This window comes from Gracilinanus agilis, chromosome 4, assembly GCF_016433145.1.
Source record: "Gracilinanus agilis isolate LMUSP501 chromosome 4, AgileGrace, whole genome shotgun sequence".
NCBI lineage: Eukaryota > Metazoa > Chordata > Mammalia > Didelphimorphia > Didelphidae > Gracilinanus > Gracilinanus agilis.
Window position 1 is genome coordinate 155,573,896 of NC_058133.1, and position 27,418 is coordinate 155,601,313.

The 27,418-nt window shown below is 36.9% G+C and overlaps 1 protein-coding gene across 2 annotated transcripts in view; it reads left to right on the forward strand.

The window, feature by feature from the left end:
- Positions 1 to 27,418, forward strand: part of SIPA1L2 (signal induced proliferation associated 1 like 2) — a 126,774-nt gene that overhangs the window by 46,881 nt on the left and 52,475 nt on the right. For both annotated transcript variants that reach the window (XM_044673060.1, XM_044673061.1), the window contains exons 6-8: positions 563 to 720; positions 4,199 to 4,775; positions 9,959 to 10,233. In XM_044673060.1, coding sequence (XP_044528995.1) covers positions 563 to 720; positions 4,199 to 4,775; positions 9,959 to 10,233 — 1,010 coding nt within the window. The remainder of the gene's footprint in view (positions 1 to 562; positions 721 to 4,198; positions 4,776 to 9,958; positions 10,234 to 27,418) is intronic.

Sequence of the window (27,418 nt, forward strand, 5' to 3'; positions counted from 1 at the left end):
AGATGATGAGAGGAAGTTGAAATTTGCAAGAGAAAAAATACATGAAACACAAATATCAGATACACATGTAAATATTAGATATAAAAATGAGTTTGCCTCACTTTTTTAGCTTCTAATCATCATTGAAACCTAGTAAAAAGATATTGAATACAATCATACATGCATTTATTAAGTGGCTGCATGTGCAAAATACTGTGCCAAGATCTGTGAGAAACAAAAGCAAAATAAAACAAAACAAAAAAAAGCCCCAACAACTATGCTTGTGCTCAAGACGCTTACATGGTACATAAGGGATATAAAACATGAGAAGAAGCTGACTGATTCATCAAAGAGGAATAGATTGCTTAGATTATGAGCTCCTTTCCATAGAGCCTCTAGTTTCAACCTGATTTCTTGCTGTAATGCTAAGCTTATGGCCATTAGCTTCTAAGGAATGACACTTATTTTCTGAATGATGTTTTTGAAATCAGCTTCAATGAATTGTGCAATTTTTAAAAAATGTATAAAGAAGTATTTCCGTTCATAATCCACTTTTCTTTGTGTGTCCATTTCTTATGTATAGCTCCTAAGGAAAAGGCACATAGGAAATGACATCGTTACCATTGTCTTCCAAGAGCCGGGAGCACTTCCTTTTACTCCAAAAAATATCCGATCTCAATTTCAGCACGTCTTTGTCATTGTCAAGGTGCACAATCCTTGTACTGAAAATGTGTGTTATAGGTGAGTCTCTGTGACCTAATTTATCTGGTTAGTTTGGTTTCAAATGTTGCATCTTTCCCCTCTATCCCCTTTATCCCTCCAAATTCCTACTTGGTTCCTAATTATAGATTCCTTTCTTTTCTTTCTTTCTTTCTTTCTTTCTTTTTTTTTTTTTTTACCACTTAAGAAAGTGAAATATCTTAAAAGGGGAACTCTTGGCACTCGGAATCAAATAATTTCCCCACAACTACACACCCCTCTTCTTTTTCCCCCTTTCATAATTGTGCCTCATGCTACTTCTTTTGGTTCTAGTTTCAGCCCTCTAAATAAGCAGCATGGCCATTAGTTTGGATAAGCAGCTGGTACTGCCGTGATCATACATTACTCTGACATAAAGCCCAAGAACACTGGAAGCAACTCACTGTTCTTGAAAGCTCTTGTGTGATAAGCTTGACAGTCCCTTGGAAGAGTCTTCAGATCCAGTGCAAAGACAGGCAGCCTGCTCAGAGTCACAGACAAGATTTTATTGGTAGAACCCTCAGCAAAATCCAGTCTTACTGTGCCTTTCCTTAAAAATGAGTGATAAGAGGGCATCTAGGTGGCTCAGTGGATAGAGAAGTAGGCTTGGAGACCCGAGATCCCAGTTTCAGATCTGCTTTCATCCTTCCTCACTGTGTGTGTGATCCTGGACAAGTCACTTAATCCCCATCTCCTAACCCTTACCACTCTTCTGCTTTAGAACCCTGTATTGATTCTAAATCACAAGGTAAAGATTTAAACAAAAAAAAAAGAAAGAAAAGAAAAAGAATAAGTTGGAGATAACAGAGGGAAGAGGTACTAGTATTAAGGGAGATTTGGAAAGGCTTCTTGAAGGTGAAATTTTGGCTGAGATGTGAAGGAAACTAAGATGAGATGGGGAGAGAATTCCAAGAATGAGGAACAGTTGATTAAAAAAAAATGCCTAGAATCAAGAAATAGAATGTCTTTTTTATAAAGAATAGTAAGGAGACCAGTGTCACTGAATTTTAGACTATTTGAGCATGAATAAATTATAGTAACATAGAGTAAATGTCTGTTAAGGTAAGAGGGAGAAGATTATAAAAGGCTTTGAACAACAGAGGATTTTATACTTGCTTCTGGAGATGATTTATGTTATTCTTCAGTCATTTCAGTTGTGGCTGACTTTGTGACCCCATTTGAGGTTTTCTTAGCAAAGACACTTGAATGGTTTGCCATTTCCTTCTCCAGATCATTTTTGAGATAAGGAAACTAAGGCAAACAGGGTTAAATGACTTGCCCTAGGTTACACAGCTCAGAAGAGTCTGAGGCCAGATTGAACTCAGGAGGATGAGTCTTCCTGACTCCAGCCCCAATACTCTTATCTGCTGTGCCACCTAGTTGCTCCTTGGAGATGCTAGAAACTCTGGTCAGACACCTGTACTTTCAGAAGATCAGTTTAGTAGAGTCGAAAATGAACTGGAATCGGGAGAGGCTTTGCCAACTAAAAAAAAATACAAGTATTATAAGAATAAGAAATTATGAAAGAAAATATAAGCAAAATTATATAGTGCTTATTAAATGCCATTGGCTTTGGACCAAATAGATGCTATTTTTGTTATTCCAAAAATTCATCAACTTCTCTATTTAGCTACACAATAGATTCAAAACACCTCTCTATGTTCAAGGTCTTCTACAGTTTGGCCACAAAGCATCCTTTTCTCTCATGTCACTTCATTATATGAGCCTTTCTTTTTTTTTCCTCATCTTAATTCACTTTATTTTTTAAATTTTTATTTATTTATAAATATTTTTCCATGTTTCCACAATTCATTTTCTTTTGTTCCCCATCTCCCAGAGCCAACAAGCAATTCCACTGGGTTGTACAAATGTTGTCATTCGATACCTATTTCCATATTATTCATTTTTGCAATAGTTTGATTTTTTAAAGGCCTAAACCCCAAATCACATATCCATATATACATGTGATAAGTAATGTCATATGTTTTCCTTTTGCATTTCTACACTCATAGCTCTTCCTCTCAAAGTGTACAGCATTCTTTTACTTAAGTCCTTCAGGAGTGTCCTGGCTTTATTGCATGGTTACTAGTAGCAAAGTCCATTACATTGGATTGTTCCACAATGTTTTACTTTCTGTGTACAATATTCTCCTGGTTCTGCTCATTTCACTCTGCATCAGTTCATTGTGGTTCTCCCAGTTCAAATGGAAATCCTCCAGATCACCAGTCCTCAGAGCACAGTAGTATTCCATCACCATCAGATAACAGTTCATTCAACTGAACCTTTCCCCCATATGTCCTGCAGTTTCCTGCCCCCATGTCTTTGCTCACTTCCATTTCCTCCTCTGCATTTAAACCTTTTCTAATCTTGCCATCCTTTTAGAGTCTAATTCAAATACCATCTCTTCTGTGAAACTGTCTTTTGTCTTCCAACCAGGTTTGTGCTCTCTGTGTCTCCTTAACACTTACCTGAATATTTCTTAGAATACATCATGTTTCTCCTTGAATTATAGTCATTTGTTTATGTCTGCGATTTCTTTCTATTCCCTCAACCCAAACAGAGTTTAAGCTTGTTGGAGAGAAGTGACCATTCAATTCATTTTTGAAATTCATGCAGTGTGTAGAGCATCAATAAACAATAATTAACAACTAGTGATAGGAGGAGTAGATTTGGTGAGATAGCATTTTATAGATAAAATATATTACAAGTAAAATATATACATTTTATATTACAGGTTTATCGTAAGTAAAATATTATATTATAGGTGAAATAAGTTAACATAGTACCACCTTAAACCTTCCATCTCTAAAAGTTTCTTTCAACTTTCTTCCAAATTTGAAGAATATAGTACTAATCTTATTATTGAAATTTTTTGTTGTTAATAGTTCTCCTAGTTAGCTTACAGATATAGAAGGCTGACGGAAATACTTTTGGTTGACTTCTCTACCACAGGGAAATGAGATGCTTCCTTAGAATAGGCTTAATGGATAGAACAGATGTTTGGTAGAGTCTGTGCTCGCACATCCTGGGTTTAGGGGTGTATCTGTGGCACACAGTCCTAGGGGACCACCCCAGCTTATCATCATGCTACTTGATTCAGCATGTGCTTTTTCAGGTTCCTCATGGGTGGTAGCTCCAATGGTTCAAATAGATGTGCTCCTTGCTAATTGTCTCCTAAAACCCATACTCGAATTCCCAATCCCCAAACCAACCAACGTCTTTCCAACCTTTCTTCTTGGCTCTGTGGGGGATGCTGAGAAAGCATAACCTTCCTGTTTTGAGTCACAAGTAAAGTAATCTGCAGATCACCCAGTTATGTTACTTGACTAGTTTTGATAAAGAAGTTACACCGAAAAAAATTTGGAGTAGTCCAAAATTAGTAGAGCAAGATCATCAGAGTCATATAGGCTAACGTGAAAACGGATCTATGGAAAATGTTGATGACTAACTTTCTTTTCTTCTATTTTTCTTTGCCCTACAGTGTTGGAGTTTCCAGATCAAAAGATGTGCCACCATTTGGTCCACCGATTCCCAAAGGCGTGACTTTCCCCAAATCGGCAGTTTTTAGGGACTTCCTTTTAGCCAAAGTGATCAATGCTGAGAATTCAGCCCACAAATCAGAAAAGTTTCGAGCTATGGCCACCCGCACAAGGCAGGAATACTTGAAAGATCTGGCAGAAAACTTTGTTACTACTGCTACAGTGGATACCTCTGTCAAGTTCAGCTTCATTACATTAGGTGCAAAGAAAAAGGAGAAAGTGAAGCCACGGAAAGATGCTCATTTGTTCAGCGTTGGGGCTATCATGTGGAACGTCATAGCACGAGACTTTGGCCGCTCAGCAGACATTGAATGCCTCCTAGGAATCTCCAACGAATTCATTATGTTGATTGAAAAGGAGTCCAAGAACGTTGTATTTAACTGTTCCTGCAGAGATGTTATAGGATGGACATCTGGGTTAATGAGCATCAAAGTATTTTATGAAAGAGGAGAATGTATTCTTCTATCTACAGTGGACAATTGTACTGATGATATAAGGGAAATTGTTCAGAGATTAGGAGTAAGTACCAATTGTTGATGTGATTGGCTTTTCTTCATCTTTATTCCTCAAATACAAGAGTCACTCTTGACTAATCAGGGAATTTCCCCATGAGCAAAATTTTTAGAAAAAGGTATTATTAGAAATGATTAGATTTTATTAGTAGATTTACTAAAATTATTAGAAAGAGGTTATTTCTCCCCCAACATGTGCAGAAGACAGTCCCAAGCTGAAATTGTCCTGATGTTTCCTTTGCTGTTAGTAATGACAGAAAGAGAATTTATTGAACAATTTTTCTTCCAAAGAGCTAAAATTTTTCTTCCAATTTAATTCTGCTCCATTTCTGTTTGTAGACCAACCATGAATTGCTTTCCAAGAAATTCCCAGTATCCTACTGCTCCAACCCCTAGCACTTCATCTTTAAATGTTTCAGGAATTTATGTATTTAGGGAGCAGATGAGCATTCATCAATATGGCACCTTGTGAGGGGCTAGGGGAAGAGGAGTGAAGACAAGCTCCTGTATTGAAGGACCTTGAAATATCTCCTCACATTCCTTAAGAATTGCTGGTCAGTGATTTGGGCTTTCAGCCTCTCTCTGTGTTCTGTATGAGGGTTATCTTTGGATGGAGCTGAATACCAGTAAAGAACATTGTGCCTGGCCCAAAGTCACACAGCTAGAAAATGTCTGAGGCTAGATTTGAACCCAGGATCTTCTTATCCAGGCTTGGCTTTCTCTTCACTGATTTACCTGTCTGACTCCTCATTAACTGAAATGACTAAGATGATGGATATCTGTTTACTTAGTGAGTTCCAGATACTAGGTAGAGCCAAATTAGAAAAGCAATTACAGAGAAAAAGTTGAGATCTTTTGAGAAAAGAACAAGAGAGTTGTCTGGAAATTGTGCCAATTCCAGAGGCCCATTATAACTGTCTCCCCATAGAGTGCTACGACTACATCAATACATATAATTCAACTACCTATGCATGTTTATCCAGCAGATCTATTCTTGCCCCATCTGCTGGTTTTAATGTATTATTCATCGTTAAGTGACAATACTTTAAGAAGGTTTTAGAAAAGTATTCCTGTAAGTCAGTAAGATTAGAATAAATATTCAAAAGATTCATTATTATTTCCGGTTTTAGATATAAAAAGACATGTTGCCCATTTGCTTTAAGACTTTCTTTTGTCTTTTTTTTGTCCATTTTTACCTAATTTAAGTGTTCTGTGGTATGAGTCTTGAGTAGATATAGATTAATGATGATAGTAGAGAATGAAGTGGTTGTTACTATTTGCCTTTTTTTTTCAGTTTGAGGAAAGTTTTAAAATCCTATAGGTATAATATTTCTCATGTCTAATTCTCATCCCCAAAGATATGTAGGTTTTCATTAGGTAGACCAAGATCCAAACAGTTTAGGGAAGAGAGAATGTATAGCTATTTCTCTTCCTCATTTTTTCTTTTTCTTTCTTTTCTCCCTCTTCTTCCATTTCCTTCCCTCTTTTTTTCTTCTACCATTCACAAAAAATTATTGGCTTAAAAGCCCCATTCCAGTCCCATCTCACAGAGATTCTCGTGTCCAGAAATATAAAATCCAAAGGAAAGGGCTACTGGCCTGAATAGAATCTATCTCAAGTATATGCTTGAACTGCATGTTCTTGTAGAAAACATTCATTTCACTAACACTTGCCACAAGAGACTTGTAGTAGAACACAAATACTTATTGTCCCCTGAACTCTGTTTCATAGTTTTATGGATTCCTTCTTGCTTATATAGGAGAGACATGCCCTCTGGAGGCATTAAATCAAAGCTTTTGCTACTAGTTATTTGTAATATCTATTGCAACAGGCAGAAGAACCTGAACATTAAAACAAAAAAATTTTAATTATCATAAATATAGGGAATGAAATTTGGGGACAATGGTAAGTGATGTTTATACATCACTTTACTGTCTTACAAAGCATTTTGCAGTGAAGTCTTCCTGACAGTCTTGTGCATTAGGGAATGCAGGCAAAACTTCCGTTTTACATATAAAGAACATAAGGTTCACTGATACCAAAGGTCTTGCTCATCGCCATATAACTAGTAAATTGTCAGAGCATGATCTGATTCCAAGCCTTTTGATCAACTGTTCTTGCTACTGCCCATGATAGCTGTGGTTAAAGGAAAAGAAGGTGCAAAACTTAAGAGACATTGGGGAAAACTAAAAGAGCAGAACCGTATGAGTGAGGTCAAGAGAAGAGTTGAGTTTTGAGCTTATGGTTCCAGGAAAAAACCCAATAGTAATTAGAAAGGAATGTTTACTTGGTGTAGGAAGCCAAAGTGCCTAATTTTCCATTCAAGACTGAGGCATTCATGCAATATTTGAGTGGAAACTCTGTTGCCTAGCCCTTAGCACTCCTGCTTTGGAATCAATACATATTATTAATTCTAAGAACAAAAGTAAGCATTTAAAAAAGAGGTAATAAGGGAAGGACATAGTGGGTTGGAGACAGAAATGGCAAACCACTCAAGTGTGTTTGTGAAGAAAAACCCAAATTGAAGCATGAAGAGTTGGAGACAACTAAAAAATAACTGAACAACAAAATAGGAGCTAGGATGAAGCTTTGAGAATAATGAGAATCTGTAGAGGGGGCCAAAAGGAAAGCAAAAGGGATAGTTTTCAGAGATGAGAGAGAATGAGAAGAACAGAGTACAGTTAAAAACAAAAGGAGATTCTTCACCATGATGGTGATGTTCAGTAAAGTTGACCAATCAAGAAACTACATAATTAAATTTTTCTTTTCTCCTCTGTACATCAGGACTTTCATCTGGGAAATGAAGAAATAATTTTAACTGTTAATCTAATAGTCAAATCAGAAGTGTCAAGAAATTCAACCTATAGAAGTTCAAATATTGGGACTTCTATAAGTCTCAGCATTACCACTCACATATTCATAGATGTATTGTCAAAGATGCACTTGACCTGTATTTTGATTTTTCATTTTATAGTCCTCTAAAAGATTTTGTGATTGGCCTCTTGTGGGGGCTTCGTGAGAATATCTCTTTTCACTTAGAAATGGCTTCAATACATATTTTTGAAGGAGTAAATCACCATTAAGATTGTGATTGGTGGGAAAGGAATAAAATGGAAGAATGAACAGAATTGAAGGTGCAGAATTTATTCTGTGCTTCTATCTTGAGGGTCCTACAGATGTCTTTTATATTAGTTAGGAATTAGATAGGAATCCTCAGCCTTTTAGAATTCAGTCACCAACTCTAGGGGTGGCGATTCCTCTCCAGAGTTCTTTAATCCTTGAGCCTCACTTCTAGGTATGAGAGGATGACTCAGAACATATAGAAGAGCGGTAACTATAGAAACAGCAAACACAATGGTGATACATGGTGCCCCTTTTCCACAGCTGTTGCTACAGATGTAGCTTTTATTAAAATAACTATATGGGCATTCGGAGCATGCCTCATGGAGATGTACTGCTTATTAAACTGAGACTTCATCTGGTGGTTCAGACCTGGGGATATGTGCCTGATGTTTTCTAGCTTTGAGCTTCTTAATGCCATTATCATCATTAAGTGTTACTTAATGAGCAACATTTTCTCAATCCTTTTAACCTCTTGATAGTAAATGAGAGATGGAAGAAATCAACATCTGCTTGTCATGGAAGTAGCAATCACACAGAAAGAGTGACTCACTGAGGGGAACTGGAGGAGTAGTGACAGCAATTTCTGCAAAACTAACATCAAACGAGTGGAATTTGGTGGGATATACAGTTACGGGATGGGGCCATAAGTTTTTCAATTTCCTTTATAAGACCCTAAAATGGGCTTTTGGAATTTGCTCTCTATTTTCCTAGTATAGACTTCTTTGGAATTCTTGAACTTGTTAAAGAAAGGAAAGTGAAGAAGGGAGGAGGACATAGATACCCTTTTCCTACCCATTGGTTCTGGGTCCAGAATTAGTCTCTTCCTTTGGAGCATTTTTTAGTGACTTAATAGTATTAGAGGAGGTGATGGGCAGTGTGTGCATAGATGTATAGTTCATGGAGTCTTCCCTTTGCAGATTAGCTGCCAAAAAATACTATTAGTCCCCCATAATTCACACCAGCCTTTCCCATACTAACCAGCATAATGGTAGTCAATTATACCATGTCAGCCAGGAGTGATGGATTGCAGAAAAAGAGAAAACAAAATTTGATACTCTTAGCAAATTTTATTTTTAAAGCATCTTTCCAATCACCCAGTATGTGTGTAAGTTTATCTTTTAGCTTGCTAGTAATTACTGGTCATTAAAAAACTATGTAAAAATAGTGGATGTTTTATGTTAACATTTTATGAGTCATATCACCCTTTTTAAAAAGAAATTCTCTATTTTTATATTTCTTTAGTACTTGAGTAATAGACATTTTATTTTGGGAAGCCAAATTAAATCACAAAGGAGTTAGAGCTGAAAGAGGTTTCAGAAGGGAACCCATAACTGGAAGAGAAACACCTATGCAGTATGTCTAGCAAGTGGTCCCCCAGTCTTTGCTTAGAGACATCAATGGAGTGGGAGGAAGAATCTCTACCTCTCCAGACAGTCTGTCCTACTTTTGGGTAGTTTCTGTTAAGAAATTTTCCCTCATTGTACCACACCTAAATTTACTTCTTTATAAAACCTTGCATGTCTGTAAAACTCACATTTAAAAAGAAGGGTGAGAATTGTTTTGTTAGCCCATCATAAGTATTCTTAAGTTTTGGGTTATTGAGTTATAAGGAGAAATATTTATCTGCTTGGAAAGAAGTAAATTATTGATTATGCTTTGAGTCCTTTTGGGGGGATATTTAATACTTCAGTTCTGGGGAACTGATCCAACTATCTTTGTCTTTAAATATTGCAGAAAGTGGAGAGCTAACTCTCCCTCTTTAGAAAAGACAGAAGAAACATCAGATTCTAGAGATCTGAAAAATATCCATAATATTAATTTTACAGAGGAAAACTTTGATCATCCATGAATGCCTAAGTGATGTTGATCCTATTTTTGTATATGATGGGCACCATATTTCATTAAAACAAACAGTTTTAAAAATTGGTTGCTAAATTAAAATTTGAGGGACATATTGAGGGGAATAGTAGGTTGTGTTTGTTTGGGTTTTTTTTTTTTGTTTGGGGTTTTTTTTTTGTTTTTGTTTTGTTTTGTTTTTGCTTTTTTAATTATCTCCTACCCCTGTAGATAGTGACCAGAGGATGTGAAACTGTGGAAATGACATTGCGGAGAAATGGGTTGGGCCAGCTCGGCTTCCATGTCAACTTTGAAGGGATCGTAGCAGATGTGGAACCCTTTGGCTTTGCCTGGAAGGCTGGCCTTCGTCAAGGCAGCCGCCTCGTTGAGATCTGCAAAGTGGCTGTAGCCACTCTGACTCATGAACAGATGATTGATCTATTGCGTACGTCTGTGACAGTCAAGGTAGTCATCATTCAGCCTCATGAGGATGGATCTCCCCGAAGGTAAGAGACCAAGAATCCAGGCAGGACTCTGCTGGGCATTAATCCTTTGGTTCTCTTGCTGCCTATAATGTTAAGCTACTTATTATCATATTGATCAAGTCTTTAAAAATGCTATTGTCTTCTTTGTCTTAATATTAATTAGATTGTGACCATTAGAGCAATTCCAAAGATCTATTTTTCTTTTTTAAATTACCATGAAGTAAATGATAGAATGTAATTCATTAAGCAATTTAATCAGAAATGGAGGAAAGGAACAAATTTTTATTAAGTACCTAAACTGTTGCACTCTTAAGTTCTTTTATTTTCTCAGTTGATCCTCACAGCCTGGGATAAAGGCACTATTATTATCTCTGTTTTTTTTTTTAACTGAAATTGAGGAACATAGAGTGTTAAATGGCACATTCAACATCACCCAAATAGTAAGTTTCTGAAGCTGTATTTGGATTCAGATTTTCTTGAATCCTAGGTGGCACGTTGGATTGAATGCCAGGCCTGGCATCAGGAAGAGTTGGCTTCCTGAGATCAAATCTGGCCTTAGACACTTAGCTGTATGACCTTGGGCAAGTCTCTTCACCCCGTTTGCCTCAGTTCCCTCATCTGTAAAATAAGCTGGAGAGGAAAATGGCAACCCTCTAAAATATCGTTGTCTCAAGAAAACCCCGAATAGGTACACAAAAAGTCAGATGTGACCAAAATAACTCAACATCAAAGAGCAGTAAATATTGTGAGAAGCAATTAGGGGGGGAAATGCCCTCTGTGAGAATGAAGGCATAAGAAAGAAGGTGCACTGCCTCTTTTTATATTATGAAAATTATTTTTTATACTTCTAAAAAGCCAATTCAAAAGAGCCAGCCATTTCAGAATAGGACATAATATTTCATTACAAAGGATTACATAGATTCTGAGTAGAAAGGAATAATTTTTTTCATTTCTGTTTATGTAACTATACATTCTTCCTCATCTCTTTCTCTTCATACTGAAGCCTTCCACAGAGAACATGGTTTTGCAATGATTGCTCAATTGACATTCTCTTTGGCATGTTCTTTAAGAAAGGTGACAATACAGAGAAAAGCATAGGATTGGGGGCAGCTGGGTGGCTCAGTGGATTGAGAGTCAGACCCAGAGTTGGGAGATCCTGGGTTCAAATATGACTTCAGACACTTCCTAGCTGTGTGACCCTGGGCAAGTCACTTAATCCCCATTGCCTAGCCCTTACCACTCTTCTGCCTTAGAACCAATGCACAGTATTGATTCTAAGATGTAAGTCAAGGATTTCTAAAAATAAATAAATAAAGCATAGGATTTATCACTTGTTTATTTGTATATATCTTTTGGGGTCTCAGTTTTAGATTATTTACTTACAAAAATAAATAATATGGAAATGTTTTGTGTGATAATACATGTATAACCTAGACTAAATTGCTGAATTGCTTGCCAGCTCTGGGGAGTGGGGAGGGAAGAAGGAAGGAAGACAATTTGGATCCTATAACCAGAAAACTTATGTGGAAATTTGTTATTAAAATAAAAATAAATGATTTTTAAAAAATGGATTGTGAGCACTGTCATCAGTCCTGATCCATGTCAGAATAAAAACGAAAAGAAAAGTCACTTTACTCAATAAATGTTATACAGTTTTATCATCAATGCTGTGTTTCTTTGGCAAAGGAGAAGGCTTCTAGTCTGCCCATTGATTTACATTTTATTCATGAAGTATGAGTATTCAGTAATTTTAACTTGATAATAGCTCCTTACTGCTTTAGTATTGACAGTACTCTTCTAGCATGTTAAAATTGGCTTAATGTTGGGGCAGCTGGGTAGCTCAGTGGATTGAGAGCCAGTCCTAGAGATGGGAGGTCCTAGGTTCAAACCCGCCCTCAGCCACTTCCCAGCTGTGTGACCCTGGGCAAGTGACTTGACCCCCATTGCCCACCCTTACCAGTCTTCCACATATGAGACAATACACCGAAGTACAAGGGTTTAAAAAAAAAATTGGCTTATGTTGTAGCTTCCCTTTAGCATGATGTGAACTTAAAGAAAAACAGGTTTAATTAGGAAGTATAATCTGCTTATGACAAGACAACAATATTTACAATTCTTGAATTCTGAAACAACTCTTTTCATATTCATGGCATCTTTCCATTGTCATTGACATAGTAAGAGAAGGGCTGAGGGAATCTCTTTTCTCTGACTTCTAAGACTTGTGGAATGTAAAAACACTTTGAAAATAATAGCAAAGGTGAATTTTTTTAGTAACATAAACATTTTAATAGCATATATTATAAGACAAATTAAGATTATCTAACAATCAAAAATAGGATTCCAATAAATATTAAGCCATTTATTATCAAGGTTACCTTATATTAATATTCTTTTTTCTTATGTATCATATAGATTTGTAACTCTCAAAATATTGGGATGAGAATTAAATCTATTTGTGCTTTTAAATATTAGAAACAAAAATTGTTACTTCTGTGATAGTACAAGATATATCCAGGGTGATAATTATTTGGTAATTTCTACAACTTTTCTTCTTGGGGCAAAAAAATAAGAAAAAAATTCCAGCCTTCAAATTTACTTTTGTTCAAATGAAAGTCAGCAAAGAATCTGGATTAATTTTTAAGCTTTTGAAATAATGCATTTCTTTATGGTCACTTTATATCTGACATCTAGTATAATGTAGTATAATAAAAGTAATAATTAATGGTTTCATAGTGCTTTTTTTACTCACCATTCATCTTTTAAGGAGTGGTTCTTGGTCTTATATATTTGTGTCAGTTCTCTGTGCATCTTGCATATCAGACCTTTATTGATGGGACTTGGTACATATCCCCTTCCCCCTCCTTGATAGTTTTTCTATGAGCTGCATTGATTGTGTTCATATAAAAGAATTTACATTTTATGCTGTAACAGTGTTTCCTTTTAAATTTTATTATTGCCTCTGTTTCTTGTTTGGTTAAGAATTTTTTCTATCTTTATTTGTGATAAACCTCCCTTTCCATTTCCTTCTTTATTTGATGTTAATTTACTTATTTACTTTTAATATATATTATATTTCCATTTGGAACTTATTGTGGCATATGGTGTAAGTTGCTGGTCTGAATCTTAATTTCTGCCAGACTGTTTTCTAGTTGTCCCATTTCTTGTTGACTTAGTGAGTCCTTCCCCCATACTGATAAAATACACCTTTTGGAGAGAAAAACTTTTAAATTGTTTTAAATTGTGCATCAGTGACTATTTTCTATACTATTGTGCTGTTCATAGTTTGATTGCTTTAGACAAAATGAAGGTCATTTACTTGTTGCATCTTGTTGCCTGAACACATAAGCAAAATCTTTTTGATAGTTATTTCTTCCTTCTACCACCCCCACAATCCCCAAAACTTATTATTACTAGCAAGTTAGATTCTCATTAGTGTCATATTAGAAATCTAGAGTAAAAAAGTTCTAAATATCCAACTTTAACCTTAAAACTTAGGATAAATCTAGTTGGTTTATTTAGTTATGTTATCTACTGTTCAAAGACATGAGACAAAACATATCTTCCCCCTCCTTAAAATGCTTTAATGACTCCTTAATGCTAATAGAAAAATATAAAAATCCCTTAAAGTTGTTGTTGAGATATTTTCTTATCTATATCTAGCTGTCTTCTTTAGACGTTTTCTGTTATTCCCCTTTATGTGTGCTGCATTCCAACCAAACAGGTCCACTAGCTGTTTCCCTGAACGTGATATTTTATCTCCTGTTCCTCTGTCTTTGTACAAGTTTTCCACATTTTAAAAATGACCCCTTTCCTCACCTCTACTCTTTAGAATCCCTTTATTGTTTGTTTGCTTTTCAAGATTTTACTCAGAAGTTATACAAGTTTTTGTTTTTTGTTTTTTTTTGGATTTGAATTTTCGCTCATTGCCTCCATGTCCAATGAATGACTTTTCCGCTCCTCTAGGGAATTTCTGCCAGTTCTCTCAGGAATGTTATGGGAGGGACAATAAGAGATATTCAAAAATAGGTGAAGAGATGGAATGAAATATATTTTTATAAACCACCTACTACGTATAGAACACTCTTGGAGTCACTAAGGATATGAGGAGAAAAATAAAGATATCCCTCACTGTAAGGGGATTGCATTATACGGGGTGCTAGACTTCATGAGGGGATGAGGGGACATAGGTATTTTGAGGCAAGAAGGAGCATTTGTTAAACCCTTACCTTCTGTCTTAGAGTCATTTCTGAGGCAGAAGAACAGTAAGGGCCAGGCAATTGGGGTTAAGTGGCTTGCCCATGGTCAGACAGCTAGGAAGTGTCTGAGGTGATATTTGAACCCAGGACCTCCTCTCTAGTCCTGGCTTTCAATCCACTGAGCCAACTACCTACCCAAACTTAATAAGTTATTGATAAAATTTGTTTTTTTTCTAATTGGGATACACATTAAACAAAGTGGAATAATTGGTTAAAGATTAATATGTTCCAGAAGAGATTAGCTAACTTCAAAAATGTTGGTTTTATTTTTGATTATTAAGGGGAGAGTAGTCAGCCTGTTATGGGCAATGGCATTGTCCTTCTTTGGCTGGAGCAACTGCCAGAAACATGTCTGATAAATGATAGGCACGTAAGTGCTTTATAAAAAAATGATCCTAAGTATTAAGAAGGATAGAAAAAGCTTCCTCTCCCTTTTTTGCCATCTATCCACATGCATGTCTCCTTGAAGAATGTTTCTATAATGTCTTAAAAAAATAATTTAACTTAATTCCTGCCTATTCCTCTCAGTAGAATGAGAACCCCCATATCAAAGAAATTATTTTAGATATATATGAGGTAGAAGCTACTTGACAAGACAGAATTATTAGGTAGGAAATATATTTATGGTGAAGAGAATTCAGAAGTTTTAAAATCTCTCCAGTCTGAAAGTGGTGTTAATTTGGCTGTCCCTTTTCTTTGAAGATTTTGATCTTTTTTTTTTCTTTTGAGAGCAGCTGAGTCTCATCAAGTTTCAAGACCGCCAAGCACAAATAATTTATTAAACCAAATCTCATGTCTCAATCAGGTTCTAAAATGAATGCAAAGAGATTGAATATAAGTGGTATTAAGTGGGCTATGGAATTGTACTCTTCAAATGGAAATGACAATTTAAAGTGAATGAGGATATATCCTAATAGCAATCCCAATCGTAAAAATGAATAGAAGTCATGAAAAATTTAATTAAGTTCTTCCATGTTTTTGTAGCAAGTACGACAGATGGTCTCTAGTATAACTAGACAACCACTCTCAAATGTAAACAAAACTTTTTCAGTGGTGTCTTAGAGGAAAATATAGACAGCTAAAACTTTTGCTATCCACTCAAAGTACATTTATCACAACACACGGTGTTTGAGTAACATATTGTAAATGTGAAGAGAAATGACCCATCAGTTTTCCAACTGAATCCAAATGTGAACCAATATAAAAATCCCAAGTTTTTTTATGGAGATTCATTGTCAATTGGCGATCATTTATTAAGTGCTTCCTGATGTGCCCACCACTATACTAGCTATTATATACTATGTACAAAAACATTTTATTTTTTTAAGGATGGGGAGAGGAAACTTGGCTGTGTTTGAAGGCAGTAGGTAAGGAACCAGTACCTAAGGAGAGACTGACAATAATTCGAGTGATAGGATGCTTGAGAAGACTGTAGAGTCAAGGGCATAAGTAGAAGTCTTAGCCTTGGCAAGGAAAAAAAAAATACCTTAACAATAAGAAACTGGAGAAGAGGAGAGAATGGGAAATGTTGTCTAGGGATTTTGAGATGAACATAATGGAAAAGGGGTAGTTCACACTAAATGACCTCAATTTTCTCAGTAAATTAAGAATCGGCGTCTTCATCGGAGAGCGTGCAGGGAGAGGGAAATAAGTGATACTTAAAAAGAGAAGAGAAGCTTTGGAATAGTTTTGGTGGAGAGTGGAATAAGGAATCAGTTAGGGGGGAAGTGAGAGAATTAAACATTATTTCATAATATCTAGAGATTAAATTGTTGATCCCCAATTGTTCTGTAAAATGAAAATATTGTATGGTGGATTCCTAGTTGTCTAGGGGAATCAATACCCACACCCTTTGGCAGCTGAGATTATTACTCAGACTTCATATCTTTCCCCAAGTACTTGTAGGTGGGTAGAATGTGTGTGTTTGTGTTCCACACCTTTGTTTTTGCTAGCTGTAAGATAAGGCTGCTTGCTAGACAAACAGCTAAAGTCTAGGAGACTCCTACTATGTGCTCATTGTATTGTACTGCACAGGGAAGACTAGAATGAGCAACATCTGTAGCCAGGATGGAGACATTTCCCCTGCTTGGCCCAGAGGGTAGAGCTAGGAGCTTTGGCCAGAAGTTGTTGAGATGTGCAAAGAAGAACTCGTTAAGAAGTAGAGCTATCCAGAAGTTAGGGGTGGGCATCATGGAGAGATGCTGGACCAGAAATCAGGAAGTCTCCTCTTCTTTCCTCATGTATTAAATGAACTGGAGAAAGAAATGTCAAACAACGCTAGTGTCTAAAACTCCAAATGAGATCACGAAGAGTCAGACATGACTGAAAGGAGGCAACAGTAACAAGAAAGAGTATTAGCTGCCTGAGAAGGGAGTCGATTCCTTCTCACAGGAGAGAGACATTTTCAGTTAAGGCTATTTACTTAGAGGGATGTCTTACTCAGGAATAGATTGGCCAGGATGCTTTCAGGGATGTGGGAATAAGGAAATGGTCTCCTCCAGCACTTTGTTCTCTAACATCAGCCCCTCACCTGTCTTCCCACAATAGGCTAGGTGGCACTTTTATTATATCTGATGATTAATGTTGATTAACTAGTTGGGGAGTCTATCTTTAAACAATAGGCAAAGTGATGGATTTAAAAGACCTTGGATGAATGATGAAGTGGATTGAAATCAAAAGTCTTCCTTGTCTTTTAGATCAAGAATAGACCCCTCCCCAAGAGGCCAGAGATAAATTTAGAGTGATCCCATACTCCCAACAAGGATTGTGTGTTTTATCAGAATTGCACAGCATCATAAAACCCTTGGAGAATTCCAGATAATGCTTCCACTTGTCACTGGTTTTATTTTAAATTTTGACATAATTACCAACCAGCCTTTCATGATCTAGATTTGTCTTTGCAAAATGCATTCACTGCCTTCCAGGCTGTGGTAGGGAAAGATTAAAGGGAAAAATTTTCCCAGCTAAACTAGAGATTGAGCAGTTATATTTCTTTTTAACCCTAAAGCTGAATCTGTCCCAGTTTGTGTTACTTTCCTACTAACACGGTAATTAAGATCCTCAAGTATAAGCAGATGATAGGTACATTTATTGTTAAGCAAAGAGGAAATCAGAATGCTTGCATGTAATTGATCTTGCCGCCTTATCTAAAATTTCTGAGTATTTCCTTTTGGCAAGCCAACTACAGAAAATGTGCCAGATACTATAAATGTGATTCAGGTCCCTTGACTTTTGTATCTAGTATCTCAGAGGAAGCCAGATACATTTATCAATGAAGTTTGAATTTCTATTAATGTAGGGAGGGGTGAGGAAGAGAATAATTAAAGCTCTGAGTTTTTTTTTTTTGGTTTCTTGGTTTTCATTTTTTGTTGTTGTTTTCCTTATCATTGGTTGCAGTGGGAGTTGCCCAAGAGACAGAATCATCTATTCTTTGTCAGTTAAAAGCATTGCAATGTAGCAGACTTGCCAATAGATTTAGAAAATGGCATTTTTCCTTTTTGGAAGGTATTGATTTTTTTTTTTTTGGACACAGCTTGATTTGACAGAGCAAATATATGCTGAGAAACACATAAACTAACCTCAAATACATTCACCAAATAGTTAAGTAATGTGGTTGCAAATGATAAAATGTTACTTCCACTTTTGGGTTGTTGATTATTTAACACAAAGAAAATATGTGTGGCTTCACTTCAAGTTTACCAACTTTGTACAAAGCATTTGATCTCAGCTTTGGAGCTGCTTGTTGTTTATATTGTAATCACCATGTATGCCCTTTGGTTCTACATTCTAGATCCTGTTTTACTTCAACCAAGTCTTCCCAGAGATCTCTGAATATTCATCAAATGTTTCAGGACAGGCCATAGGTTTAGAAATGAAAAGGACCTTAGACATTCTTTCTGAGATGGCACAGCAGAGAGAATGCTGTGTCTGGAGTCAGGAATCTAGTCCCAGCCTTTTCCTTAAGTGTGTGACCCTGGAAAAGGAACTTAACTCTATTGGCCTCAGTTTCTTTTTCTGTAAAATGAATTGGATAAGGAAATGACAAACCACTCTAGAATCTTTGAAAAAAAAATCCAAATGGGCTCACAATGAGTTGGATACAACTGCTACAACTAAACAACAATACCCCTTAATTTACAGGTAGAAAAAGAAGGCTCACAGAATCACAGAGGCATCAGGAATCAAGGGGAAGAGCCTGAAATTGAACCCAGGTCCTCTGACTCCAAATCCAATACTTTTCCCACAATGTCCTCTTATCTCTTGGTGGTGTTTCTGATAGTGGATATAGGAGAAGCACACAAGAAGCAGACATAATAATGCCTCCAAAAGGAGGTACAAAACACATATGGCAGCCTGCAGCGACATGTCCTGGAGAGATTAGTCTTTCATGCTTACTTTACGTGTGCCTCCTCATTTCTAAAGGAGAAAGTCCCCTTTAGAAGTTTGCTGTTATGTATCATCCATCCTTTTTTTCTTTTTTCTAAAATTTATAATATTTTTCCATGGTTACATGATTCATGATTCCCTCCCCCAAGCCCCTTCCCATTCTTTTCTGCCCCTCTCCCAGAACTAACTAGCAATTCCACTGTGTTAAACACGTATCATTGTTCAAAACCTATTTCCATGTTATTCATATTCACAGTATAGTGATCTTTTAACATCAAAGCCCCAATCACATCCCCATCGAACTATGTGATTGATCCTATGTTTTTCTCCTGCATTTCTGCTCCCATAGTTCTTTCTCTGGAAATGGATAGTGGTCTTTCTCCTCAGTTCCTCTGGATTGTCCTGGATCATTGCATTGCTGCTAGTAGGAAAGTCCATTTCATTTGATTGTGCCACAGTGTACAATGCTCTCCTGGTTTTGCTCTGCATCAGTTTCTGGAGGTTGTTCCACTTCACATGGAATTCCTCCAGGTCATTATTTCTTTCAGCATAATAATATTCCATCACCATCAGATACCACAATTTGTTTACTCATTCCCCAATCAAATATTTAGGATTTGTCTTAATTTTTTGTTTAGTCATGTCTGAGTCCTCATAGTCCCATTGGGTGTTTTCTTGGCAGAGATACTGAAGTGGTTTGCCATTTTCCTTCTCTAGCTCATTTTACAGATGAAGAAACTGAGGTCAGCAGGAGAAAGTGACTTGCCTGGGGTCACACAGCTAATGAGTATATGAGCCCTGATTGGGATTCAGGAAGAATGGGTCTTTTTGACTCCAGCTTTGGCACACTAATCTAGCCAGTGTGCCACCTAGTTATAAGTGGCATTTGATTGAGCACCAGATCATGTGCTAGTTCTGAAGAATAAGAATAATAAAATTAACTCTTTTTTAAATCAAATTTTTTTGAGTGGAGTTCTTTGGAGGGCAGCAGGGTACCAATTAAAGAAATGGAAAAGATAATTTACGTGTATGTTTGGCATAGTTAAGATGTTGGAAATTGCTCGATTCTGTCTGTGTTCTATTTTCAAGCATAATATAGTACTCAGATTCTCAGCAGAAGCCTCGGGTCATGGTTCATTTATTTAAGATTTTTCCTCTAAATATCAAACTTTGAGAGTGCCTTATTAGAGACTATTGTCCTCATGACAGCTCCCAGAGAAACGTTTTACAGTCAAAAGCTTAAACAGCCAATCACCCTGGCTTTCTCCTTTCCTCCCACTAAAAAACAAAAAAAAAACAAAACAGTACAACCAAATCCAGATCTGGGTCAGTACTAGGCATGAGAAGGGTCAGGAAGGAATTGAATGTACCCCACTTTCTCATTTTATGCAAAAAAAGTGGAAACTTCATCTTGCCTTGTCTTTTGAATTAAGAAACTGAGATTGACCTAAAGATGAAATGTTTTGTAATGCAAAGAACAGCAGTGGGCAAAGACAGTTTGCTAGCTCTGTGCCACTCTTCCTTCTGTATGGTAGTAGTATCTTTCTAACTCTTTTAGTGTATATAATGAACAAGTGAACAGAGTGTTGGATCTGAAGTCAGAAAGTCAGACACATTTTAACCTTTAACCCTCTTTTTCTTAGTTTCCTCATTTATAAAATGAGTTGGAAAAGGAAATAGAAAACCACAGTATCTTTGCAAAAAAAACCAAAAACCTAAAAAAGGAGTCACAGGGAATCAGACTTATTAAAACAACCACAGAATATAATGGAAGAAGTACAGAAGTGTCAAGGAAAGAGACTGAGGTTCTAGGCATTATGACTTTGGCAGTTTACCTTTCTGTATAAAGGTATAAACTTTACACTAAGAAAATAATTTCAGAAGCTATGTAAAGGATAGATTTAAGAAACAGAGAATGAAGGCAGTGGGCTCAATTAGGTGATTATTATACAGGACTGTGTGAGATAGGAAGAAAGTATAAATTGAACCAATAGCGGACAGACCAATAGTGGAGAGACATGATCAGATGCAAGAGATGCTTTGGTTGTAGAATTGACCACTTTTAGGAAGTGTTTGGGGAGCAGTGAGTGAGAGGGAAAAATCCAAGGTGATGCCAGGTTTTTAAGCCCAGGAAGTTTTGTTTTGTCTTATAGGGATTGATCTTCAGCAGGAATGGAGAAGTTTTCATTGGGGACATTCTGATATGTTGTGATTAGGGAACCCATGAGAAGTCTAGCTAGAAATGTCTTACAGATATTTGGAAATCAGAGGGTCATAAATCTAGAACTTGAAAAGACTAGTAAATGAATAGATGAATGAACAGATAAATCTAGTACAGATGTCTTGTTTTACAGGTGAGGAAACTGAGGCCCTTTTTTAAAATAACTTCCCTAGTATCATACAGATACTTTTTTATACTAAGGTTCAAGAGAGATAATGAGTTAAATTTAAATACTTGTAGATGTCAGCTGTATAAAGAAAACTGATTTTCTACTAAAGTAGATAAGACAGAAATTACAAGGAAAGAACTAGAAAATATACCTCTTATTCCAAAGTCAAATAGCTGCTATTTTAGAGTTTTTCCTACTTGAGAAATGAAGCTATCGATCCCTCTCTATTGCCCTGCATAGTTGAGAGTTGAATAGCGAGAGAAATCACTTTTGAGGAAATCTTTCAACGACTCAGAAGGATGCGTGATTCAGTTGTTGTGGTCATTCCTTTCACCAGGTCAGATTTCATCTCCTCCCTACTTTAATGGATGGTCTTCATGAGTTGCCATCACCAGAAATAGTTCTTCCCCTGAAGGTTGCCCTTCTGGTGATCAGCTTTCCCAACAGCTGAGCTCCCTTTTAATTGTCAAGCAACCCCTGTGAGAAACTGCACTGCTGACTTAGCCTTCAAGAGTAAAGGGTCATGGGGACAGCCAGGTGGTTCAGTGGAGTTAGAGTGGGGCCTAAATAAAGATGGGTGGGTGCTTGGTTCAAATTTGACCTTAATTGCTTCCCAGCTCTTAACCTAACTCCTATTGGCCAACCCTTAACACTCTTCTGCCTTGGAACCAACATACAATTATTGATTCTAGATGGAAGGTAAGTTAAAAAAAAAAACAAAGGTTCACCTCACCATTATGAGATAACATGTTTGGATTTTAATGCAGGCATATAAGTTAATGGGAATTTCAAGATTTGATTCTTTGTATATCTTTTGTGTTTTGTAAAACTAAGGAGGGTTTATTTTTTATTTCTTGTTGCTTGTTTCTGTAATTAAAAGGTTTTTTATTTAAGCACAAAGGAGAAAATAGTCATGCTATGGTTAAGCTATTTTGGCATTCCCAATTACAGTGGATTTGTGAGCTCACTGTAAATGAAAGTTCAACAGATAGGCTGAGAGAGACATCATTCTATTGCATTTAAAAGCAGATTTTTTATGTGACTGTTGAGGCAGCTGGTTCAGAATCAGTATGTACAAAAGCCTCTCTGCTTTCCTCTGGAGTATTATGCTGTAATTTTTTAAAAGCTTCATATAGTTCCTTAAAGGAGGAACATCTTAGAAAGTCCTTTGTTAACTCTAGAATGAGACTAGAAAGGTCTCAGGGCTTTTAATGCTGACTGCTTCATATATAAGCATATTAAACCTGAAAATGCTTGCCTTTTAACACTCCAATATCAAAACTTCCCCGGACTTCATCTTGGAATGACAAACTGGAGTAATTGGCTTGGTGAGCTGACTCTGAACTTGTTAATGGTGCTATTTGTGGTGTGTAACTTGTTAGTGGAAACCCAAGGGTGACTGTAAATGACATAAAATATATTTTTCCAGACTAAAAGAACTTAAGTACTTTACTGATCTATTGAATATAGGAAAAGAGAGCATCAAGAAATGCATCTCTGGGAGCCATCAAGCTGAGTAAGAAATGCGCCTCCGAGGGCTTAGAAGTCCATATGAGTTAGCCCTAAATTTTTTGTTGATTGTGTGACATGTTCATATTTTTTTTTCAGCTTCAGCTTGGTTGAACAAACCTTACAGTGATCAGCTCAGGGCGAGTCAGTGATGTCAGATGCTGAAAATAAAATAAAAACCAAATAAATCTCTTGCTGTCAAGAATATTATATTTTAACAGGAGAAACAGTCCATTCATGTGTTGGTAAAGACTATAAGCACATACAAGGTACATGCAAAACCATTTCAGGGAACCACTAGTTATTGCAGAGGGAATGAGAAAGGCCTCATATACTAGATGTCCCTTGAGCTCATCTCTGAATGGACTTAGACACTGTGAGAGCAAGGGGAAAAAATAGACTGGAAAAAGGCATGGACCCAGGGAATGGGATTCTGTTGATGAGAAAGAGCAAGCAAGCCCATTTGCTAGACCATGGAGTGTCTGTAAGGTTGTAATGCCTAATGTGCCCAGAAGCAAGCAGATGAGAGCCAGATGGGGAGGATTTTAAATGTCAAGGTAAAGAGATTATATTTCATCTTGGTGGCAGCTGGGAGCCACTGGAACTTCTTGGTCTGAGAAGGAGTGCCATAGTCATTGGGTAGCTATGTGGAGAATGGATTAGAGAGGTGGGAGCCTGGAAGAAAGGAGACCCAATGAGAGGCTATTTTTGGTGTTCCAGGGAAGAGAAAGATGAACAAGGTCTGAACTACGATGGGGTCTCTGAGAGTGGCAGAGAAAAGGGCAGAGGCAAAAGATGATGCAGAAAGAGAGCACTGTGCCAATTTGGCAGTTAGTGGTGAAAGGCATGATTTGGAGAGAGCTCCAATGTGGCTCAGGTGGTTCAGTCACATATTTTTGTTGTGCTCTGCTACTGTAGACACTTGGGATATAATGAGATCTAAGATACTCTTTATACCTTCCAGAAGTTGAATGATAGAAAGAATGATGAAAAGAGTTAAACCAGGGTAGGGAAAGCCCCAAAAAACATGAAACATGGGTTGTTGTCATGGCTGTGGCTCGGCATTTTGGAATTCTACCTTTGGACCTCAGGACTTGGACAAAGATCTTTTCCAACTCTGATGGCTGGCTGAGATGATTCACATAAACAGTAAACACTTTTGGTGTTTAGAGGATCAAACTTCACAGCTCACAAATTTTAAGAAACATAAAAAAGACAGCTTTATTGTTACTAAAAACCTCAGAAGGAAGAAGTTAGTTGACTTAGAGAAAATATTTTAGGTTAGCAAGCTCTAATTTCAAGTCTTTTCTTAATTAGGAATTAGAGTAGAAATGAAGAAGAGAAAAGGACAGTTAATTGGTTCAGGTAACAAACTGTATTGAAATGGAACCGGACAGTTTGTTGTGTTCAGAGAATAAGTCAAAGGAAAATACTATGCATTTTAGGCACAAGTCTTTCAGAAACTCTTTTTTAAAACTAATTTAACATAATTTAAGAATTGCTAGTTTAGAGAGAAAAATGTACCAACTAGCATAAGTGACCTCTCCTCACCTTCACTATTCCTTCCAAGCCCTTGGACATACTTCTCACCCAAAGACAAACTGAGATAGTGATTGGAATCGGAAAAAAAGGGAAACTGTCATAATATGTTAAAATTGAATATTAATTGAATTACCACTTAACTGAATTAGCAGTACCAAACAGCAATCACTTAATCTTCAATTAGAATTATTCAGTTCCCTTTTTTACCATCCCTTTTAAGGTTTAAAAGAATCTCCTTTCTGAATGAAAAAGAAGATATTTCTTTAGGCTTTTGAATGTGGAGAAGACCAGGATTTTAAGCAGGCCAGAGGTTTGGTTTTCCATCCTTAATCTATTTCCTTTCAGCCTTTCTTTCTTGGCTTTCTAGATGACTTCACATTAGGAAATGTCTGGAAAAGGAATTTTAGACTAGAGGTGATCATATCTTGAGATTTCTAGAGAAATTGAAAAGGAAGTTTTTAAAATCTACTTCCATAAGAGAGAGCAAAAGCTTGCTTCTCAGTTATTTGTCTCCTGGCCCTCCATTCTGGTAGCTCTTTTTGTTTTGTTTGTTTTTCTCCGTGATCAGCACTTTAGACTCTTGTGATAGAAGAAGCAGCCTAAGCATGAGAGAATAGCCCTGACTGCTCCACTCTACATGGAAACAGAAATTCATTTAAAGATGAGGTCACTTAAATCACAAGAGGAATGATACTGGGCCCTTTCTCTCTCTGATTCCACAAATTATGTCACAGGATGCTGTTTAGAGAAGGTGTCATCTGAACTGAGCCTTGAGAGGTAGAAGGAATGTATGGGGAAAGGAGTTCCAAGCAAAGGTTAAAGTTTTTTGGGGGAAGGCATTAAAGCATGTGCAGCGATAATTGACTAGACAATTTTGGTTGTCTCTATGTTCTATTGAAAACAATGTTGAAAATGGTTGGGGGTCAAGTAGTGGAGGGTCTTGTGATGTTCATTTGTTTCAGTCATATCTGACTCTTTGTAATCCCATTTGGAATTTTCTTGGCAAAGATATTGCCATATTTAAGTATATATAAAATTAGACTAGCCATTATGGCCACAAAAATAGGAGTAGCTCCCACCAAGCATGACTCTGAAAATGAGAAGGAAGATGCTAGGGATTAAGATGAAGAAGATGAGGATGACTGCAGAAGAAGCTATGGATATTGCACCTGCCAAAGGAAGGCCATTTTGCTGAAAGTCACTCCTGGGAAAGCTGGAAAAGCCAAGGAATTAGAGAAAGGAGAAGAAAGAAGAGAAAAATGATGAAGAAGAAGAGGAAGCGCCCATCAGAGAAGCACTAGGAAAAAGGAAATGGGTAAACAGAAAGCCCTCAAAGCCAAAAAAAAGAAATTGGAAGCTGAAGTATTTACATATTTTAGTCTCTTCACTGGTAACCTGAATTTCAACAAAACCACTTCTGAGTTTAAAAACTTGGCATCACAGACTTCTTTGCAAAAAAAGAGGACCTTACCATTGTGGATGTCTACATTGGCACCACCAGGAAGTTTACCTCTGTGGGATTTGAATCAACTGAAGACATGGAAAAAGCTCTGGCACTCAGTGACTTCAAAGTTCTTAGCTCTGAAATGCAATCAGTAGAGGCAAAAGAGAACAAAACAGTTGACATGCAAGGATATTCTTCATCCAGAATCTGCCTTATACAGTAACTCAGGAGGAACTCAAAGAAATGTTTGAAGATATTACTGAGCAATTACTGGTTGGCACCAAGGATGGAACACCGAAAGGAATGGCCTGCCTTGAATTTAAGCCAGAAGCAGACATGGATTGAAGCCTTGGAAGAGGAAGAAGAAGCCAAAGATTGATGGGCAAGTGTTCATTCTGGAATATACAGGGGAGAAAAGGACAAGAGAACTCAAGAGATGGAAAGAATAATTCCTGGAGTGGGAATGACAGCAAACCAGCAGACTCAAAGACAGTGGTGTTGAATAATTTCTGCTACAGCACCCCTGAAGAAAGTTTGCAGGAAGTGTTTAAGAAGACAATGTTGAGCAGCCAAGGCATACCAAAGGATATGCATTCATTCAAACTGTCTCTATTGCAAAATGTGAAAGAAGCTTTGAATTCTTGTAACAACATAGAAATTAAAAGTAGAGCCATCCTATTGGATGTAAAGGGAGAGAAGATAGCAAATGCAGCACCAAGGAGTCAGTTCTACAAAACTTTGTTCATTAAAGGTCTGTCCAAAAACACAACCGGGGGGAGGAGGGGGACACTAAAAGATTAATTTCTTGATGATGTTGATGCTAGAAGAGTCACAGACAGGGAGACAGGGTTGCCTGAAGAGTTCAGTTTTGTGGACTTCAGCTCACAAGAAGATGTAAAAACTGTTAAGGAGGTCATGGAAGATGGGGAGATTGATGGAAACAAATTAATCTGGACTAGGCCAATCCCATTGGTTTTGGAGGTCATGGCGGTAGTCATGATGGTGGTAGTGGTTATGAAGGCTTCAGCGGCCAAGGGAACAATAGGGGAGCCCAATGGAGGCTCTGTTGGCAGAGACTGAGGGAATTTGGGAGATTGGGGTGGTTTCTGCCAAAGAGGAGAAGGAGACAAAAGCCACAAAGGAAGAAGACAAAATTTGAATATTGTCTTCTCATTCTTTTTTTCCCCTTACATTTGAATAGATTCTGAGTGTTTTTATACTGTTGTCTCATCACTGATAGAGCCTTCTGAGGACATTCTAAGACAAACATGCAGTTCAGAGGTCTTGGAAAAACCTGGATGATATTTCAAGGAAAGAGTGTATTGGTTTTAAATAGATGGATGTTCTATATATAAAGGGTTTTTTTTTCAGAGATGGGTAATTTAAAAAAAAACTTATGATATCTTACTAAAAGCTGGAATCATTATACAACATTGTAAGTATTCTGTCAACAATTACTTATTAAGTACCTACTATGTGTCAAACACTTTGCTAAATGCTGGAGAAACAAAGAAAGGAATGGAGAAGGTTCTCCTCTGAAGTATCTCACAGTCTAATAAGGGAAAGAAAATACAAATAAGATATATACATATAGGATAAATTGAGGGTAATCTCAGAGAGAAGTTGCTAAGATTAAGGAGGATTGGGATATATATATATATATATATATATATATATAT